The following is an 18,055-nucleotide window of genomic DNA, read 5'->3' as shown; positions in this document are numbered from 1 at the left end:
TAGTGGAAGGGGGCATGGAACGAGATGAACTTGAAGGTCTTTTCCAAGCCAAGCCCTTCTGTGATTCTGTGATTTTGGGGGAGATGCTGAAGCTCTGTCTCGGCTTTATCTCACCCAGAGTCTGGACCCAGCAGCAGCCATGGGTGGGATCATCTCCTCCTCCCTCTCCCTGTGGCTGGAACTCACCCAATGGCAGCAACTGAATAATGTCCCTCACGGGGCAGTGAGTGCCAGAAAGGAGCATTGCTCCTCGGGGAAACACAATGTCCTTGGACTTCAGCAGAGCGTTGAAATGGGCCCCCTCGAGCATCTCAGCCCCACTGAAATCTCCTCTTAGTGGACTCAGCCCCAGAGATCTCCCAGTGCAGCTGCAGAGGAGTCGCTGTCAGGAGGAGGGACAATTATCAAAAGCTGATGTAGATCAAAACAAGCTCTGGCACCATTCCACATTTTTGTTTGCCACTGGGAAATAAATACAGATGTCCCCATGCCACAATCTCAGTCCCCCCAGGGTTCCTGGGTTTGGTTTTATCCCCTGGTATGGAGACACGGGAGCTCTCCCAGCTGGACAGGGTGTCAGGAATCCCTTCCTGAGCTTGACACCCTTGGAGAGGGTGGACAAGGAGGTTCCTTGCTGAGGGAGACTGTGCGGGTTTTGGAAACAGGCCAGACCTAGAGAAGGCTCCTTCTACAGCTCCTCAGCACCTGGTAATCCCATGTCTTTATTTGTGTGACTGTCTTGTCAGGGCAGGGAGAGGAAGAGAGGAGCCTCCTTGGGGCAGGGAGAGGAGGCAGAGACACCAAAAGCAGGAGTCCCAAAGGGATCTGGGCAGCTCATGATCCAATGGCTGCAGTAGGTGTGCCATTCCTAAATCCAGTTTGGGAGAGTCACGGCCGTGTTACTGTGTAAGCTCTGAGGTATCTGCTGGTGGGAGATGCTCAGGTTCATCCTGTTTGCATCCCCAGTTCCTGCTGAGCCGGTTTTAAACAGCGCCAGGGGATGCTCCTGGCACTGACCCTGGCATGGCTCAGGGTGCTCCCAGGTGCCTCAGGCTGCTGTGACACCGCTGCACACAGGAGGCAAGAGTGGCAGGGGCTGTGCTGAAAGTCAGCTCCATGTGCTGCTGCTGCGGCTGGGTGTCATTTGTCCAGCCCTGCCCCAGAGTCAGGGATCAGATCCAGGCCCTGCTGCTGCTCCCTCGGGATCAGCCCCACTTTGGGTGCTGCTGTCAGGACCAGCAGAAGCGGTGGCTGGAGCAGCGGGTGCTGACAGTGCCCCAAGCCCCGGGGCCGGAGGAGTCCCTGGGCTGGGGCTGGGAGGGAGCTGCTCCAGCCCGGAGTGCACTGCTGAGTGCTGTGCTCTGGGGCTGGGGCTCCCCGCACAGGGGACTGGACTGGTGTGCCACAGGAGACAGAGAAGCTGCAGCTTCAGCCTTACTGAGGTGGGTGCGTGGGCTGGGAAGAGTGGGGAGGCTCAAGGGGATTCACAGAGCTCATCCTGCTGCAAGGACGAGGAAAAGGGAGTGGGAACTCAGCAGTGAGGACAGCTGAGGGCTGGAAAGCAGCTCTGAATGACACTAAAATCCCACTGGACCTCTGAGACATTGCTGCTCCTCATCCAGTGACAGGATGAGTCCCCAAGCCTGGGGCTCGGCCTTCCTCATGGTGAGGGGCACCAAGGAAGGCAACAGTGTGATGGAGACTGCCATGGGCTGGGAACTCACTGGGGGACAAGAGGGAGCAGTTGGGAAGTAAAAGGCAGGTGGGGGAGAGAACAGTTCAGAGAAGGGCTGAGCTACAGCTTGAGCAAGTTGCAAAATATCATTTGGGGTCATCCCAGATTGATTTCATTTCAGAAGCTTTTGAACAAGTTTAGTTTTTGGGTGGTGTCATGTTTGCCCTTGGAGGTGTACACTCTGCAAACTTGAGCTGTGATGCTGAAATGCTCAAGCAGGTCTGTGCTGCAGGTCACCCCATTTCTTCTTTGGCTGATTGCAGCCCGGTGCTGAGCTCCAGCAGAGCCCTGGCAGAGCCCAGAGCAGCCTCAGCACCCGCAGAGCCTGGCTGCAAGGAGAGAAACCAGAAAGCGCCCGTCAGCTGAAGGCTCCTGTCCCCTTGTCCCAGCCGCCCGCAGTGCCCAGGCCATGCTGGCCGTGCCCAGAGCTGTGCCCAGAGCTGCCCATCCCTGCTGCCTTTGGGTGCAGAGCAGGAGGGCAGGACATGTGCCCAGCCTGCAGCCGGTCACGGCACATCCAGCCCTCAGCAGCTGCCCAGAGCAGGATGCTCCTGTGCTCGCTGCCATCTCCCCAAAGCTCTGATCCCACCATGCCAAGCAGACAGGACCCACCTCACGCCATCCCTCGCTGGAAGAAAAGCTGGTCCCAAACGATGTCCTCAGCCTTCTCCCAGGGCACGGCCCATCCACGCCACAGCTGCTCCCAAGCACTTCCCCATCCAGACTGGACCCCACCTGGAACGCTTCCTCTAGAAAAACACACAACAAATTATTGAAAATAGATTACAGACAAAAAGGGGAACAAGAAAAAAGGTCAAAAATCTTATCTCTGTCAGGGGCTAAGGAAGGCCCAACCCCTGCAGGCCAGGGAAAAACCCACCCACAGGTGAGGGAAGCCCAGGTTTTCTCCCTTCCCCGCTTCACTGCCCTCCAAAATAACGGTGATCCCAAAGCAAACAGGGGCAGTGGAGCAGCCCAAGCCCTTCCTTGCCTGCAAAGCAAAGCAGCCCCTGCACAGGTTCTGGAGTCCCACCTCTGCTCCCACCATGGGGGTTTCTTTGTGTCGGGCTGGCTGCCCCAGCCCCAGCCCCAGCCCGGGGCACGGTGGGTGCTGGGGCTGTTGGCAGGGCCAGGAGCCCACTCCCATTTCATCAGCACCCCAGCCCATCCCCCTAGCCCTGCCAAAAGCAGCCTGGCAGCCGACTGAAGGATCAGCTGCATCCGCCCCAGCAATGGGGGAACCTTTGGTTCCCGGCCAGGCTGTGCAATGCCCAAATCTGGGAGCATCCCCCTGCGTGTGGACTCACCTGCAAATTCCCTGTGGAGCCTGGCTTTGGAGAAGGTGTCAGAATCAAAGTCCATCATCCTCAGCTGCCGGTGACCAGGTGGAGGAAGAGGTTGTCATCCTTGATGTCGTCCTCACTGTCCCCAGCAGCAACAGCCCCACCTGGTACAGCTTCTCCAGGGGCTTCTTCTCCTTCCCTGGGGTGAGCCCAGGCTGTCTGGGTTCTGCCCAGGGCCCCAGCTGTCAGGGAACCAGGACAAGCAAAACCAGTTCGGATGGTGGCCAGCAGTGCTGGGCAGAGCAGCTCAGCTCCAGCACAAGGGCTGCGTGTTCCCATCTGATGACCCCTGGGCAGTGACACAGGCAGGACAAAATGTCTGCGTTCCTTTGCTTCTGATTGCCAAGGCATGTGCGGAGCTGTAACTTACCAGGGCCTTGCATCAAAGTGTGCCTGTGGCTCTCTCCCTTCTTCTAGGGCAGATCAATATCCTGCAGCCAGGGATCACGGAACAGCTCTTCTAATGAGGGCCTGTCCGAGTGCAGCATGGATAAACACCTCCTGATCAGATCTTGGCACTCTGGACAGAGAAACCAGAAACCACCGGTCAGTTGGAGAAGGCTCCTGTTGGCTTTGCCCCACTATTCCCGTGCCCAGGCCATGCTGGATGTGCTCAGAGCTGGGCGTAAACTTCCCCATCAATTCCCTGTTTTGGAGGAGAGCAGGAGAGCAGGACATGTGCCACCTCCTCAGCAGCTGCCAGAGAGGGATGCTCACGAGCTGCTGCTGTCTCCCAGCACTGGTATTGCCCCCGTGGCCAGAGATGAGGATCCACCTTGAGAGAGCCGTCCTGGCAGCGAGAGCTCATGGTCACAGCTGATGTTCCAGCCCCTCCTGAAAGGGTGCTCCCCGCAGACCATCTGGTGCAGCAGGATGCCCAGGGACCAGATGGTAGCTGGCTTGCCGTAGTACCAGCCAAACTGGGTCCATTCCGGGGGGCTGTATGACCGTGTTCCTATGGAATACAGATGGAGTTCATCAGGGGGACGCTGCTGCTCCCTGAGCCTGGCTCCAGCATCCCTGGGTGTGTGGGGGCCGCCCCAGTGGCACACGGGGTGACCGCTGCCCTCTCGCCAGCACCTGGGACTTGTGTACAGGTGTACAGACTCGGGGATGGAAAAGAAGCCACTGGGGTTGGAAGAGAGCAGTGGAAGCCCTGGCAAGGCCCGACCATGAGGAGGAAAATCCCACTCAGTGCTTGGGAAAACCATGCCCTCATCCTCCCTGCCTGCACTGCCCCAAAAACCATTATGAAGCCAAAAGAAACCAGGTGAGTGGAGCAGTCCAAGCCCTTTCTCACCTGCACCCCAAACCGGCTGGGACACAGGTTCTGGCCACCCCTCTCTGCTACCCCACCCAGGGGTGTTTTTGTTGGGCTGGCTGCCCAGCCCTAGCCTCAGTCCTGCCCAGAGTGGTGGGCAAAGGCTGCCAGCAGGGCTGGAAGCTGGCTCCCCACCCAGCCCTGCTCAAAAGCAGCTCAGCTGAAATCTCAGTGCCATGAAGGGCAGCAAAAGGGAGAATCCCCGCTGCCACACCCAGCTTGGGCTGTGAGGTGTTGGGCCATGAGATGACGGGATTGAGAGCACACCCCTGTGTGGGCTCACCTGCAAAGCGAGTGTAGGCTGTGTCCTGCAGGTAGGTGCCACAGCCAAAGTCAATCAATTTGGCCTGCCCGGTGGCCAGGTCAACCAGGATGTTCTTGGGCTTGATGTCCCTGTGCAGGACCCCGCAGCTGGTGCAGTGCCGCACGGCCTCCAGCACCTGGCGGAACAGATCCCGCGCCAACTCCTCGGACAGGACCACCCGTTCCCGAATGAAATGGTGCAGGTCCTGAGAGTGCTCTGGGCGTTCCAGCACCATCACGATGTCGTTGGGGAGCTCAAGCCATTCCAGCAGCTGGACGACACCGGGAAAGCCAGTGGAGACCTTGTCCAGCAGCACGACCTCCAGGGGTGCGCTGGTGCCGTCGGGCTGCGGGAGGAGCGCGATGCCATCAGTGGGGCTGATGCCGTGCCGGGGGTCGGGAACCCCTCACCCAGCCCGGGATGCTCTGCGCCCTGCGCTGGCCCTACGCCCGCTCTCCCTCGAGGTGTCCTGGTGGCTTCCACCCTGCCGGGCCTCGGCTCATCCCTGCCCAGCTTCTGCCGCTGGCCCCGCTCACTCACCAGCTCGCCCCAGTGCCGGACGCGGTTCCGTGGCACCCTTTTGATGGCCACCTGCGAGCAAGGGAGAGCAGCGAGTTGAGCTCGCCCGCCTGCCCTGCACAGCCCCATCCCCCTCCTCCTCCTCCACCTCCTCCTCCTCCTCCTCCACCTCCGCCCCCTCCTCCTGCGCCCGCCGCCGGCCCCGCCGCTCACCGGGGCGCCGTCCGAGAGCCGCGTGGCCGCGAAGACGCTGCCGAAGCCGCCGCTGCCCAGCAGCGAACCCAGCCGGTACCGCTCCTGCAGGGCCTCCTCCTGCGCCTTCCCTGCGGGCGGGACGCGGCTGTCAGCGCTCGGCCCGGGGCCAGGAGCGGCCCCCGAGCGCTCCCCGAGCGCCCCGGGCCGGCCCTTCCCAGGCGTTCTGTCCCTGGAACGGGACAGCGGCGGCTCGGGGCCGACGGCCGCGGTGCCGAGCGGCGGAGCTCGGGCCGGGGAAGCCGCAGCGGGGGCGGCGGGAGCGGCCGCGCCGCGTGTGTCCTCCGCGGGGCCCGGGAGGAGCCGGGGCCGGGGCCGGGACTGGAGCCCACGTCGGGGCCGGGGCCGGGCTCGGGCCAGGCGGAGCCAGAGGGCGGCGGTGCCGCCCGAGCTCCAGGCACTGATGCCCGCCCAGCAGCGCCACCGCCAGCACGACCAGAGCCGGGCGGAGGCGAGACCCCGGCGGGACGGCCGGGGACGGGGACGGGGCCGGGAACCGGGACGGGGACAGGGCCGGGGCCGGGGCCGGGGACGGGGACGGGAACCGGGGCGGGGACGGGGACGGGGCCGGGGACGGGGACGGGGACGGGGACGGGAACCGGGGCGGGGACGGGGACGGGGCCGGGGCCGGGAACCGGGACGGGGACGGGGACGGGGCCGGGAACCGGGGCGGGGCCGGGGCCGGGTCCGGGGCCGGGGACGGGGCCGGGAACCGGGGCGGGGACGGGGCCGCCCCGCCCGGGGCCGGGGGCGGGCTGGGGACATGGCCCGGCAAGGGGAGAGGGGGACTGGGAGAGGAGGGGACACCGGGAAAGGGAGAGCGGGAGAGGGTGCGGGACAGCGGGCGAGGGAGTCCTCAAAGTGACTGGTTTTGCTGCTTTCGCTGCTGCTTTCGCTGCTGCTGCTGCTGCTGCTGCGACTGCCGCCGCCGCTGCTGCCGCTGCAACTGAAGCTCCGGGGCCGTTTGTCCCCGTGTCCGTTTTTCCGTTGCCTGCTCGCCCCCGCGCCCAGCCCCCCGCTCCCCGGGGGCAGCCCCTGAGCCTGTCCAAACACGGGAACTTTGCCCTGGTCAGCCCAGACCCAGAGTCTGGACTCCTACACAGGGGAACAGGAATCCCCTCGGTCGCTGCCATGCATTGTCCCCGCTGAGGATCAAACCCTATCGGGGCACATTCCCTGAATGCAGAATTTGTATCTGACCCAGGCACTGCATTTACATCTCCAGCAGTGATTAAAAAAAATAAAAAACAACACAAAAAAACCCCAAAAAAACAAACGGGGAAGGCAAACTGTGTGTAGCTCATGGTATTTTAGAGTGTCTAAAATTCGCCAAGTCATGGATCTTAGAGATGAGATCTATTTGGATTAAGGGGATGGAGCAGTAGTGCAAGATGGAAAAGAGGAGCATAAAAATAAACAGAGAAAAACATCTTCAGTTGTTTCTTTCCATTTTCATTTCATTTCTTAAAAGCTGTTTCAGTTTTCCCAGAATCTTCTCCACACTCCTGTTTGCTCTTTCCAGGAACCTTTCCTGGAGAACGAGGTGCAGCTTCTGTCACAAGATGTGGCACCAGCTGCAGCTTCTCTAGGCTTTCCACACCTTGTGTGCAGCTCAACTCTTGCAGCACAGCAGGACAAATGTTTGAAGAACTTGACAGCTTGTTCTTTCTTTTCCTTGTGGGCTGGGCAGTTGTGCCATTGGTAAGGTTTTCATTGTTACTGTTCTGCCCTAAGAAACCATGACGGGCTACCAGGAATTGTCAGGGAATCCAAGCCTGACTGAATGCAGAGAAAGAATCTGCAGAGCCTGCATCCAGAAATGGAGAGCTGTGTGATAATCATTGCAACATCCCCATGGGCATCTTGGAAGTGATCTAGAAGATGAAAATGCTCTGACAGAGGGCGTTTGTTTCTGAGTTCAGTGTAGAGGATTCCACATCTAGTGCATTGGTTCATAAATCAAGAGTTCAATCAGTTCATGGAAAGCACCAGAACAAGCTGGACCTCTCAGCCTTAAACACTTCAGTTGTTCAGGGACCCAAAAATGTTCCATAGAAAGAGCATTAGAAGGAGAGGAAAGAGACAGAGAGACAGAGAGACAGAAGCTCCACAGAAAGATACACATGTGGCTCCCAGCTTCTGGGGTTCCAGTGTGGGTGAGACACAAGCCCCAGGAGAAGGCAGAGTCCATAGCAGGGGCTGACCTTGTGCTCCTTGGTTTTAAGCCCCTGGGCCTTCGTGGGCCTCCCCCCAGCTGGGACTTGTGATTGCTCGGGCGTTCAGAGCCGGGTTAGCGCTGTCCCAGCTGTGGGACTGATTGACAGCTCAACCCAAGGTGTCTCGGGACACTGATCTCATCCAGCCTCTGACAGTGACCATGGTGACACTGGGGAACCTCATGGAACCGTGGGTCAGTGTGACAATGCAGGTCCAAGGACACCATGGTGATATCCAGGTTTGCTCAGCACCAGAGACACCTTTGCCTTGTTTGTCTCCAGCTGTCATCACTGCCTCCAGTGTTCTGCTCTAACTGGAACCCGGGGACACTTTCACATGAGTTGTGTCCCTCAGTGGGACCCATTAAAAGTTAAAGAAAGTCTGGACTTTGAATCTGACTTTGAGTTCTTGAGAAGTTCTTTGAGCACACTCTGAGGTCTGGGTCCGATGCAAAGAGCACCAAAGCCCCAGAGGGTCATTAACGTCCTGGTGCTGTGTCTGTGCTGCTGAGCTGGGCCAGGCTCCTGGCCCAGAGGCAGCTCCTGGCAAGGGCAGCGCTGCAGAGAGACAGCTGTGGCCAGGAGCAGCTCCTGTGCACAGCCCAGCAGGGCTGGGGCACTGCCAGGGCATCGCAGGGACACGAGCAGGGCGCAGACAGAGCTCACAGGGGCTCAGCACTGGCAGGGGCTGTGGGGTGTCCCAGAGGGGGCTGTGTCACAGTAGCGCCTCTGTGGCTGTGTCACGGAGGCACAGAGCAGCTGTGATGTCAGAGAGGGGCTGTGTGACAGCACAGCGTGGGTTGTGTGAGGTCACAGATTGGGCTATGACATCACAGAGCGTGTTGTGTGAGGTCATCAAGCAGCTATGGCATGATAGAGGGGACAGTGTGACATCAGAGAGCAGGCTGTGACATCATGGCATGGCTGTATGACATCATAGAGCGGGCAGTGAGGTCAAAGTGTGTGCTGTGACATTACAGAGTGGCAGTATGACATCACAGGGAGGGTTTTGTGACATCACTGAGGGGCTTGTGACATCACACAGCAGGGTGTGACATCATAGTGTGAGGCCATAGGGCAGACTCTGCCGTCATGTAGAGAGTGGCTCTGGGACATCAGAGTGTGGGTTGTGACATCACCGAGTTGGCTGTGTGACATCATAGAGCAGGCTATGACATCATGGAACAGACTGTGATGTCACAGGATGACTTTGTGATGTCATAGTACAGGGTGAATTTCTGACATCACAGAATCTTCTGTAACAGCACAGCTTTGTGACATCACAGAGTGACATCGCAGAGTTGGGCCTATGACATCACAAGGGAGCTATGTGGCATCCAAGGGTGGGTTGTGACAGCACAGGGGCTGTGTGACATCACAGGGGCTGTGTGAGGTCACTGGGGAGGTGACTCTGCCCCAGCCCCCCCTCCCAGTTCCCCCAGAGAAGTCCAACGCTGCTCGTGCACAGCGGGGTCCCCTGTCCCCCCGGGTCCCCCCACCCCCGGCGCCGCAGCCTCCCCCAGAGGATGTTCCACAAAATCGACCCCCGAGCCTGACACAGGGCCATGGGGGGCGGGACAGGGGACAGGGACCCCCCGGCAGCGTCCCCGTGTCCCCCAGGGCCAGAGCCTGGCCCAGGGCTCCTTCACCCTGTTACCAACGAGGGCTTGAGTGCGCTGAAAAAATCCCCAGCAAGGGAGCAGCAAAAAACCAGATTTAATATTGAGCAACAGCACCACAAAGTTCCTTGGCAAGAGTCACTCTGCTCCTGACTGGACACTTCAGGCACAAAAAAGGAAACAATGCAACAACAAAACCAAATAAATTCCAGGCAATTAAATCAGAAATAAACCGAGAACTGGGGCTTTCATTCCTATGGAAAAGAACTGTCCTTCTTCCTGCAGGTGCCCATGGCCACAGCTGGGATTTCACCCCCCACACTGCCTGTTGTGACAGACTGGAGGAGATTGTGGGCTGGAAACATTTTGTGTGTGGGGGAGGAAGGGGCAGGTCCAGCCTTGCCCTGCCCTGGAACCCCAGCCCTGCCCTGCCCTGGAACCCCAATCCCCCCAGGGCCTCTATCCCAGCCCAGCAGTGTCTGCCAGTCCCTGGCACAGCACAGGCAATGCTCCACAGCCACCTCTGGAGCCCCCAGCCCAGCTCCTGAGTGACCAAATGACCCCAAGTCCCACCTGGGGGAAGGGCCCAGGAAGACCAAGGGGTATTTAAGGCTGAGCACAAGGCGAGCACACATCTTGACCCTACCTCCTCTTGGAATTTCGATCTGAACAGTGCTGGAACCCAGCAGTTGGTAGCTCTGTGTGTGGTTCTCTAAATCTTTTTCATCATTCTCTATTTCTGTCTCTTCTTCTTTTATTTCTGACCTTTTGAAAATTTTGAGCAACTTAAAACTCAGATGGCTTAGAGTTTGTGAAGTTGACTGGACCAATATACAGCTTTGAGAAGTGTTTTGTGTTCATTGAATGTCTTATTAAAGCTTTTGCCAAAGTTTCAGCTCCTTGGCTCCAACTCCCACCTGCTTTCCTTGGAGAAGGAGCTGCCCCAGACCTAGAGGGATGTTCATTTCTTGTCAGTCAGCAAAGCCAAGGGAAGGCACAGCTCCATCAAATGCAAAACTCATTCCTCTGCTGGATATTAAATCCACTTTGCACAGCAGACAGTCTCAGAGCAATGGAAAACACCTTCTGTGCCCAGCACAGGTCCCAAGGTCCCCCCAAACCCTCCCTGCCCCAATTCTGCCCAGATTTGCTCTTTGCACACACGAGTCACACACTGAAGGCACGAGCTCTTTCCATGCCCAGAGGGAGGAAAAGCGGGAAAGTGGATGAAGAGCTCTCCTGGGCAGAGCCAAGGTCCAAGGGCCCCTGCAGGGAACCACAACTCATCAGGTTTGTGTCCTTTGGGCTCAGGGACTGGTGACACTCAGAAGCACAGAAAGGTTTCTTGCCAACAAACACAAGTTGAACATTTGAACAGTTTAATAACCATCACAGCTCTTCCCTCAGCTCTCTGTGATGTCCCAGCAGCATCTGACATGTCCCCCACCCCCAAGGGATTTCCATACAGGAACAGCTTTAGACAGAGACATAAGAAAAGGCAATACTGTGACAGATATTAATATAAGTAAGGTGTTGATTAATGTGATATTTATTTGAACTTCTTAAAGATTGGGCAACTCCCTGAAGCTCAAAGCACGTAACCAGTCAGTTGAGAGACCCTTGCGTGACCAGAGAGCATCTGGAGGAGGAAATCTGGGAGTAACAGGAAAGACATAGATCCAGCTGGTCTAGTGAAGAGATGTCCTTAGACATGGCCATTTCAACAGAAGAGGTGGAAATACCTGAAGGAAGAGAGAGATGTAGTAAACAATATTGGTGACTCAAGTAAAGGGGAAGATCAGTATTTCTTCTCCTTCTCCCATCAATACACTTCCAGGAAATTCCTGTTCCTGGAGGGAAGACTTTGGTATTTCTTAAAAGTACTCAAGTGACCCAGATAATAAAAATGTCCTTGTATATTATGAAATGTACAAGAATTTAAACCTGTGCCCCTTTCCAGGCAGATATCAGCTGTGTGCCCATGGACAGGCAGTGCCACTTGTGCCCTGAGGTGCCGAACTGGGATTGGATCTCTCAGAGAGGAGCTGAGGGAGAGCAGAGCACCTTGCAAGCTGCAGGTCCCTGCCAGCCCCGCAGGGCTCCTGTGCCATCAACATCTGCTCTGCTCCAGTCTGAAACAGGGCCCAGCATGGTGCCGGGATCATCAGAGAGCTGAGGTGTGTGCTGGAATTCAATGCCCTCCCCATGGCGCAGCAGCCCTGCATTTCCCTGCTCCAGCCTTGGTCTCCAGCACAGCCATGGAGGCTCTTTGGGCTCCTGAGTGTTCCTGCAGCCACCAAGGGCAGCTGAGCTCTGCCTTTGGCACAGTCAGCCCTGGCCAGCGCAGGCCATGCTCAGCAATTCCTTGTCTGTGCCTGGCCTTGCTGCCAGCCCCGGCAGCGGCTGCGTGGCCCCTTTGTGACCCTGTGCTGGCCCGGCCATGGTGCCACAGCCCCTGTGCAGGCCCAGCCCAGGACAGGAGCATTGCGGCTGGGAACGGCCCCTGTGCCATGGTGCCCACAGCAGCCTTGGGGCTCTGTGCCCCATGGCCTCCCTGCTGGGCAGCCTCTGCCAGCTCCTGCAGAGCCCGTGGCACCTGTGGGACTGCACAGACAGCCCTGCCCCGGGCTCTGCCGGCCTCTGGGCCAGCAGAGAGGCCGGCCAGGGCTGGCCATGGCCGGGAACAGGCCCTGAGCCCCGCAGGAGGATGGAGCTGGGCCACAGCCAAACTCAGCCCAGGGCAAAGCTGGGCTCAGCAGCCAGGGCTGCCAAGGGCTGGGGACAGAGGTGGGCGGAGACAAATGTCCTGGGCCCCCTCCCTGCTGTGTCCATGCCCCCAAGGGCACAGAGCAGCCTCCTCTCTCAGACACTTGCCTGTTTTCCATGCCTTGCACAGGCGCTGGCCCTGCCCCACAAGGCCTGGGCTGAGTCCTGCCCTGCACGCTCAGCCAGGCTGGGATGGACACTGATGGTTCCTGTGCCAGGCTCTCTGAGCCCAGCCCAGCTCCCTGCAAGCTCTGCCAGCTGCCCTGAGCTCTGTGCAGCACCAAGGGCCTCTCCCCAGCACAGCCCAGCCGGCTCTGGCCCCACAGCTCTGCTCAGCCCAGGCTGCTCTGGCCACTGGCCCCACGGCCTCAGCCCCTGGCCAGGGCACAGCAGCAGCTGCAGCTCAGCCAGGACTCAGCCCCAGCCATGGGGGAAGGGGCTTGGCCAAGGCCAAAGGAGGCTCCTTGGGTGCCCTGCTCCCCTCGGGCTGAGGTGCTGAGAGCTCTGCAGCCCCTGCTGCCATCCCATCTGCCCAGGCCAGCACAAGAGCCCGGCCTTGGGGCCCTCCAGAGCTGCTCCTGCTCCAGGCCCAGGGCCCATCCCAAAGCCGGGGCAGCCACAAAGCTGTCTTAGGGTGAAGAGCCTGGCTCTGTGTTCTCCATCCCCTTCTTGCTGGCGCTGCCAGGCTAGGATGAGGAGCCCCTCAGCCTTCCCTGCTCTGGGCTGGACAAGCCCAGCTCCCTCAGCCTCTGCTCACAGCCCAAGGGCTCTAGCCCCACCTTGGAGGCCCTTCCCTAATCCTGCTCCAGCTGCCAGACATCTTTCCTGCCCTGGGGAACCCAGCCCAGGCCACAGGGACCTGGATAATCCACGTCCTTGATGTCCTGGTCACACAGCCCTGGCCCCTTTTCCCCATGTCAGGCTCTGGGGGGGATCCTGTGGAATGTCCTTTGGTGGGGGCTGTGGCTCCAGGTGGACCGGGGGGATACCAGGGGATAAGGGACCCTGCTGGGCATGAACAGCATTGGACTTGTTGGGAGAAACTGTGAGGGGGAGCTGGGGCGGAGTGACCACCCCAGTGACATCACAGAGCCCTCCTGGGATGTCACACAGCCCCTCTGTGATGTCACAGCCTGCTCTGGGATATCAGACCTCTGCCCTATGATGTCACAGCAGGCTCTGGGATGTCACAGAGGCAGTCTATGGTGCTGTAGCTGCTCGATGACCTCACATAACTCTGTGACCTCATGTTACCAGATGATAAATTATCTACACCAGGTGAGTTAACACCAGAGCTTGTTCTCCAAAACCCCAGGCCTATGGAAACCACACAATTCCCATTGTGTCAGAAGGGGAACTGGAAGTTCACCAGCCTCAGTGTCCTGCCAGCTCAGCCAGGCCCACTGGAACACTGGGGTCCACGACCACCAGGGACCACCAGAGAGACCCCCAGAACAGAAGAGAGCATGCAAAAGGGGAGGGGAAATACGTTAATGATTCTGGGGGAATGATTATCAGATGTGTGTTTAGTCCAGGACAATCAATGAATATGTGTGCAAAATACAGAATATGAACAGAAACTTTCCTGTACTCAGCACGCTCGGCTTTGGGAGGAGCTATCCCCCGTGCATCCGGCTGAATAAAGAATGCTGCTTCTTAATGCTGCATTGGGGTTAAGGAGTTTTCTGTTTTACTGAATTTTTGGAAACACTCCACTCCCAAGGAAAGCTCTGTCTCCTGCTGCTCACAAACAGAGAAGCGCTGGTGGCAGATTTGGGGGTCGGAGGCTGCCTGGGGCACAGTGACCATGAAATAATCAAGATTTCAATGTTTTGTGAAAGAAGGAGGGGTAGCAACAAAACTTCCACATTGAAATTAGGAAGGGCAGACTTTGGCCTATTTAGGATGCAGATTTGGGGAGTACCGAATAAGGTACTGATTTTTTTAAGGGAAACAGCCCTTTAAAACAAAGGCGTCCTGGGAGGATGGACACATTTCAAGGAAGTAATCTTACAGGGGAAGGAGCAGCCTGTGCCAGTGTAGCAAAAGATGAGCTGGTGAGGAAAATGACTGCCCTGACTGCCCATGGAGCTTCTGTGGGAACTCAAAGGAAAAATAGAGGGTGCATTAACTTTGGACAGAATGTCAGGCAACTTTGGAAGTGTTAAAGGATGTTATTAGGTCATGGAGAAAGAAAAGTTGAGAGGTGAAACTCAACTACTGCTTAAGTTGGCCACTTCTGTGAAAAAAAATTGAAAAGGTTTCTGTAAATAAATTAATAGCAAAATCTGGGATAAGGAGAACATCTTTATTGGATGCAGTGGAGAATATAGTAAGTAAAGATAAAGAAAAGACTGAGTAACTTAACACCTTGTTTGTATCAATTTTCAATATTAGGATAGGTTGTCCTCAGGACAAGAAATCTCCTGAGCTGGTAGATAGGCACAGGGAGCAGAACAGCCCCCTGTAGTCCAGGAGGGAGCAGTTGGGGACCTGCTGAGACACTCAGATGCTCACAGGTGTATGGGATCAGATGGGATCCATCCTAGGGGGATGAGGGAGCTGGTGGATGAACTCGCCAAGCTGCTCTCCATCATTTACCATCAGTCCTGGCTCAGCAGGGAGGTCCCAGAGTACTGGAGGAGCCAGTGTGAGCCCATCCCCAAGAAAAACTGGAAGGAGGATCTGGGGAACTCCAGGCCTGTCAGCCTGACCTTGGTGCCTGGCAAGGTTATGGAACAGATCACCCTGAGTGCCATCACAGGGCACCCACAGGATGGCCGAGGGGTCAGAGCCAGCCAGCTTGGATTTAAATGTCTGCATTCATGATCTGGATGAGGGGACTGAGTCCACCATCAGGAAATTTGCAGATGACAAGCTGCCTGTGAGTGTTGATCTGCTGGAGGGGAGGAGGGCTCTGCACAGGGACCTGGACAGGCTGGATCCAGGGCCCAAATCCAGCAAGGTGAGGTTTAACAAGTCCAAGTGCCAGGACACGGCACTCGAGGTGCTGCCCAACGAGTGCCGAGCACAGGGGAAGAATCACTGCCCTGGTCCTGCTGGCCACACCGTTCCTGATCCAGGCCAGGAGCCAATGGCCTTCTTGGCCACCTGGGCACGCTGCTGGCTCATGTCCAGCCTGCTGTCCATCAGTCCCTGCAGGTCCCTTTCTGCCTGGCTGCTGTCCAGACACTCTGTCCCCCGCTCTGCACACAGACATTGCTGCTGCAGCTCCAGAGAAGGCAACAAAAGGGCATCTCTGCTGAAAATTCTGCTGGCAGACCCTTTAGTTCCTTTAAATCCACCAAGAGCACAGCCCCTCATTGACACAGTCTGTGGCCACAGGGAAGGTGGAGAGAAACAAAATGAGAAATGGCACAAACAAGGACATTTCTTTGTGGACAACATTAAAATGTAAAACAAAGAAAAAGAACCTCCAAAATGAAACCAACAAGAAGCATCAAAGATAACTTTTATTACAAGTGATTTGCAGAAATTGGCCAGCAGTTTAATGTTCCTGAAAGCATCCAGTCATCAGTCTCCTCACTGCAAACTTGAGCTCCTGGTTCCTCAGGCTGTAGATGAGGGGGTTCAGGGCTGGAGGCACCACCGAGTACAGAACTGACAAGGCCAGATCTAGGGATGGTGAGGAGATGGAGGGGGGCTTCAGGTGAGCAAATGTGGCAGTCGTGAGGAACAGGGAGACCACAGCCAGGTGAGGGAGGCAGGTGGAAAAAGCTTTGTGCCGTCCCTGCTCAGAGGGGATCCTCAGCACGGCCCTGAAGATCTGCACATAGGAGAAAACAATGAACACAAAACAGCCAAAAGCTAAACAGCCACTAACCACAATGAGCCAAAGTTCCCTGAAGTAGGATTTGGAGCAGGAGAGCTTGAGGATCTGGGGGATTTCACAGAAGACCTGGGCAGTGCCATGGCACAGGGGCAGGGAAAATGTATTGGCCGTGTGCAGCAGAGCATTGAGAAAGGCACTGGCCCAGGCAGCTGCTGCCATGTGGGCACAAGCTCTGCTGCCCAGGAGGGTCCCGTAGTGCAGGGGTTTGCAGATGGACACATAGTGGTCATAGCACATGATGGTCAGGAGGGAAAACTCTGTCCCAAGGAAGAAGATAATCAGAAAAAGCTGTGCAGCACATGCCATGTAGGAGATGGTGCTGGTGTCCCAGAGGGAATTGTGCATGGCTTTGGGGACAGTGGTGCAGATGGAGCCCAGGTCGCTGAGGGCCAGGTTGAGCAGGAAGAAGAACATGGGCGAGTGCAGGTGGTGGCCGCAAGCTACGGCGCTGATGATGAGGCCGTTGCCCAGGAGGGCAGCCAGGGAGAGGCCCAGGAAGAGGCAGAAGTGCAGGAGCTGCAGCTGCCGCGTGTCTGCCAGTGCCAGCAGGAGGAAGTGGCTGTTGGAGCTGCTGTTGGACATTGGCTGTGGCTGCACATGGGGTTCTGTAATAAAAGTAATCATGGAATAGTTGGGTTTGGAGAGGACTTTAAATATCCCAGCACAGCTTGGGGGCACTTCCCCCCCCTGCCTGCCCAGGGCTCTGCTGCCTGGAGCTGGCCCTGCCAGCAGCTGCTCCCCTGTGCCCAGGGCTGGGCCCTGCCAGTGCTGCCAGAGCCCAGCCCAGCCCTGGGGGCTCAGCTCTGCCCTGCAGACCCCTCCCAGCTCAGGCACTGCCCAGGGGCAGCTCTGGCTCTGCAGGCTCTGATGGCAATGTCAGAGCAACCCTGAGGAGGCTGGAAAAGCAACACTGATGCTGCCTCTAAGGGGCCCTGTGCTCATTTCTGTCACTGCCTGGTTTATTCAGATCTGAGACAATTTTTTTATATTTCTCATGGTGAACTGAGAAATTAATATCTATGTGCAATTTCCCATACAGGCAACACAGATCAGTACACTAAAAATGCAGGATTTTCCCATTTTGTAGCCCATGACTGGCTGTGCTCCCTGTTTAATATGCTTGGAAATGTTCTGGAGGTAAATGTCATGCTGGGAGCAATCCTGAGCAATACAGAATCCTCACCACACAAGAAGAACACTTTCCAGCCTTTCCAGCTGTCTCCTTCCACCCACATTTTGTCCCCCAGCGCTGGGAGCAGCTCCCCGGGCCGGCTGAGAGCTGTCCCTGGCAGGCAGCAGAGTCCCTGGCCCAGCACAGCGCCCTGAGCTGCAGGACCCTGCTCTGCAGGACAGCCCTGGGCACCCCTGGCTGCTCTGCATAAGAGATGATCAGAGAATGTACTCACAGGGTCTGTGGGCATTGGGATGTTCCAGCTGTAGGAGATCACTCCAGGAGCTGCAGCTGCATTGTCCTGCAGCCAGAGGTTCCTGTGCCAAGGGCTGGCACTGATTCTGCCCCAGGCACTTCTCAGCACCTTCCCAGCCCTGACTGATGGAAGCTCTCTGTGCCTCTGTGCTGTGCCCGGGCTGGCTGCAGGCAGTGCCCCAGCCCTGCTGGGCTGGGAGCAGAGCTGCTCATCCAGAGAAATGTGCTTTTGAAGCTCTCCTTGGTTACCAGGATCACCCTCTGTGCCAGGAGCCCGGCCCAGCTCAGCAGCACAGACACAGCACAAGGACTTTAATGACCCTCTGGGGCTTTGTGCTCAGGCCCTGAACATCAGGCCCTGAGAGGGAGCTGCAGAAACCTCTCCAGAACTCCAAGACAGAATCCAACTCCAAAGTTTCTTTGACTTTTAATGGGTTCCACTGAGGGACACGACTGAGAAAGTGTCCCCAGGCCCCAGGCAGAGCAGAGAACTGGAGGCACTGATGACAGGTGGGGACAAAGAGAAGCCAAGTGTTGGTGCCCTGGGGCACAGCAGCATCTGTGCCACCAAGGGCCGTGCCACCAAGGGCCGTGAGGAGACACCTTGTCCTGAGGCTGGGGCCTCCTGGCACAGCCCCAGCCAGGCTGGGCACTGTCACCCCCTTTTCCTGCCCTCAGCATCCCCCCCTAGCCCACATCCC

The 18,055-nt window shown here is 57.4% G+C and overlaps 1 protein-coding gene and 1 long non-coding RNA gene across 2 annotated transcripts in view; both read right to left on the bottom strand.

The window, feature by feature from the left end:
- Positions 1-1,841: 1,841 nt before the first annotated feature.
- LOC137467671 (uncharacterized) overlaps positions 1,842-18,055 on the bottom strand; it is a 101,435-nt gene continuing 85,221 nt past the window's right edge. Inside the window, exon 2 of the long non-coding RNA XR_010995589.1 lies at positions 1,842-2,064. This is a non-coding gene — a long non-coding RNA (uncharacterized lncRNA). The remainder of the gene's footprint in view (positions 2,065-18,055) is intronic.
- LOC137467661 (serine/threonine-protein kinase pim-1-like) lies at positions 2,094-5,533 on the bottom strand. Its single transcript, XM_068179108.1, has 4 exons — positions 5,436-5,533; positions 4,683-5,294; positions 3,796-4,033; positions 2,094-2,097 (listed from the first exon to the last, which is right to left on the bottom strand). Exons 2-4 carry the CDS (start codon positions 4,936-4,938, stop codon positions 2,094-2,096), a joined length of 498 nt encoding a protein of 165 aa, XP_068035209.1. The 5' UTR covers positions 4,939-5,294; positions 5,436-5,533.

This window comes from Anomalospiza imberbis, unplaced genomic scaffold, assembly GCF_031753505.1.
Source record: "Anomalospiza imberbis isolate Cuckoo-Finch-1a 21T00152 unplaced genomic scaffold, ASM3175350v1 scaffold_74, whole genome shotgun sequence".
Lineage (NCBI taxonomy): Eukaryota > Metazoa > Chordata > Aves > Passeriformes > Viduidae > Anomalospiza > Anomalospiza imberbis.
This window is presented reverse-complemented; position numbering and strand designations above follow the sequence as displayed.

Excerpts from the sequence above, each read along its gene's own strand:
- LOC137467661 (XM_068179108.1), bottom strand. The coding sequence starts at position 4,938 with ATGGTGCTGGAACGCCCAGAGCACTCTCAGGACCTGCACCATTTCATT. Across the intron at positions 4,034-4,682 it reads AGCCTACACTCGCTTTGCAG|GAACACGGTCATACAGCCCC; the intron begins GTGAGCCCACAC and ends TGTATTCCATAG.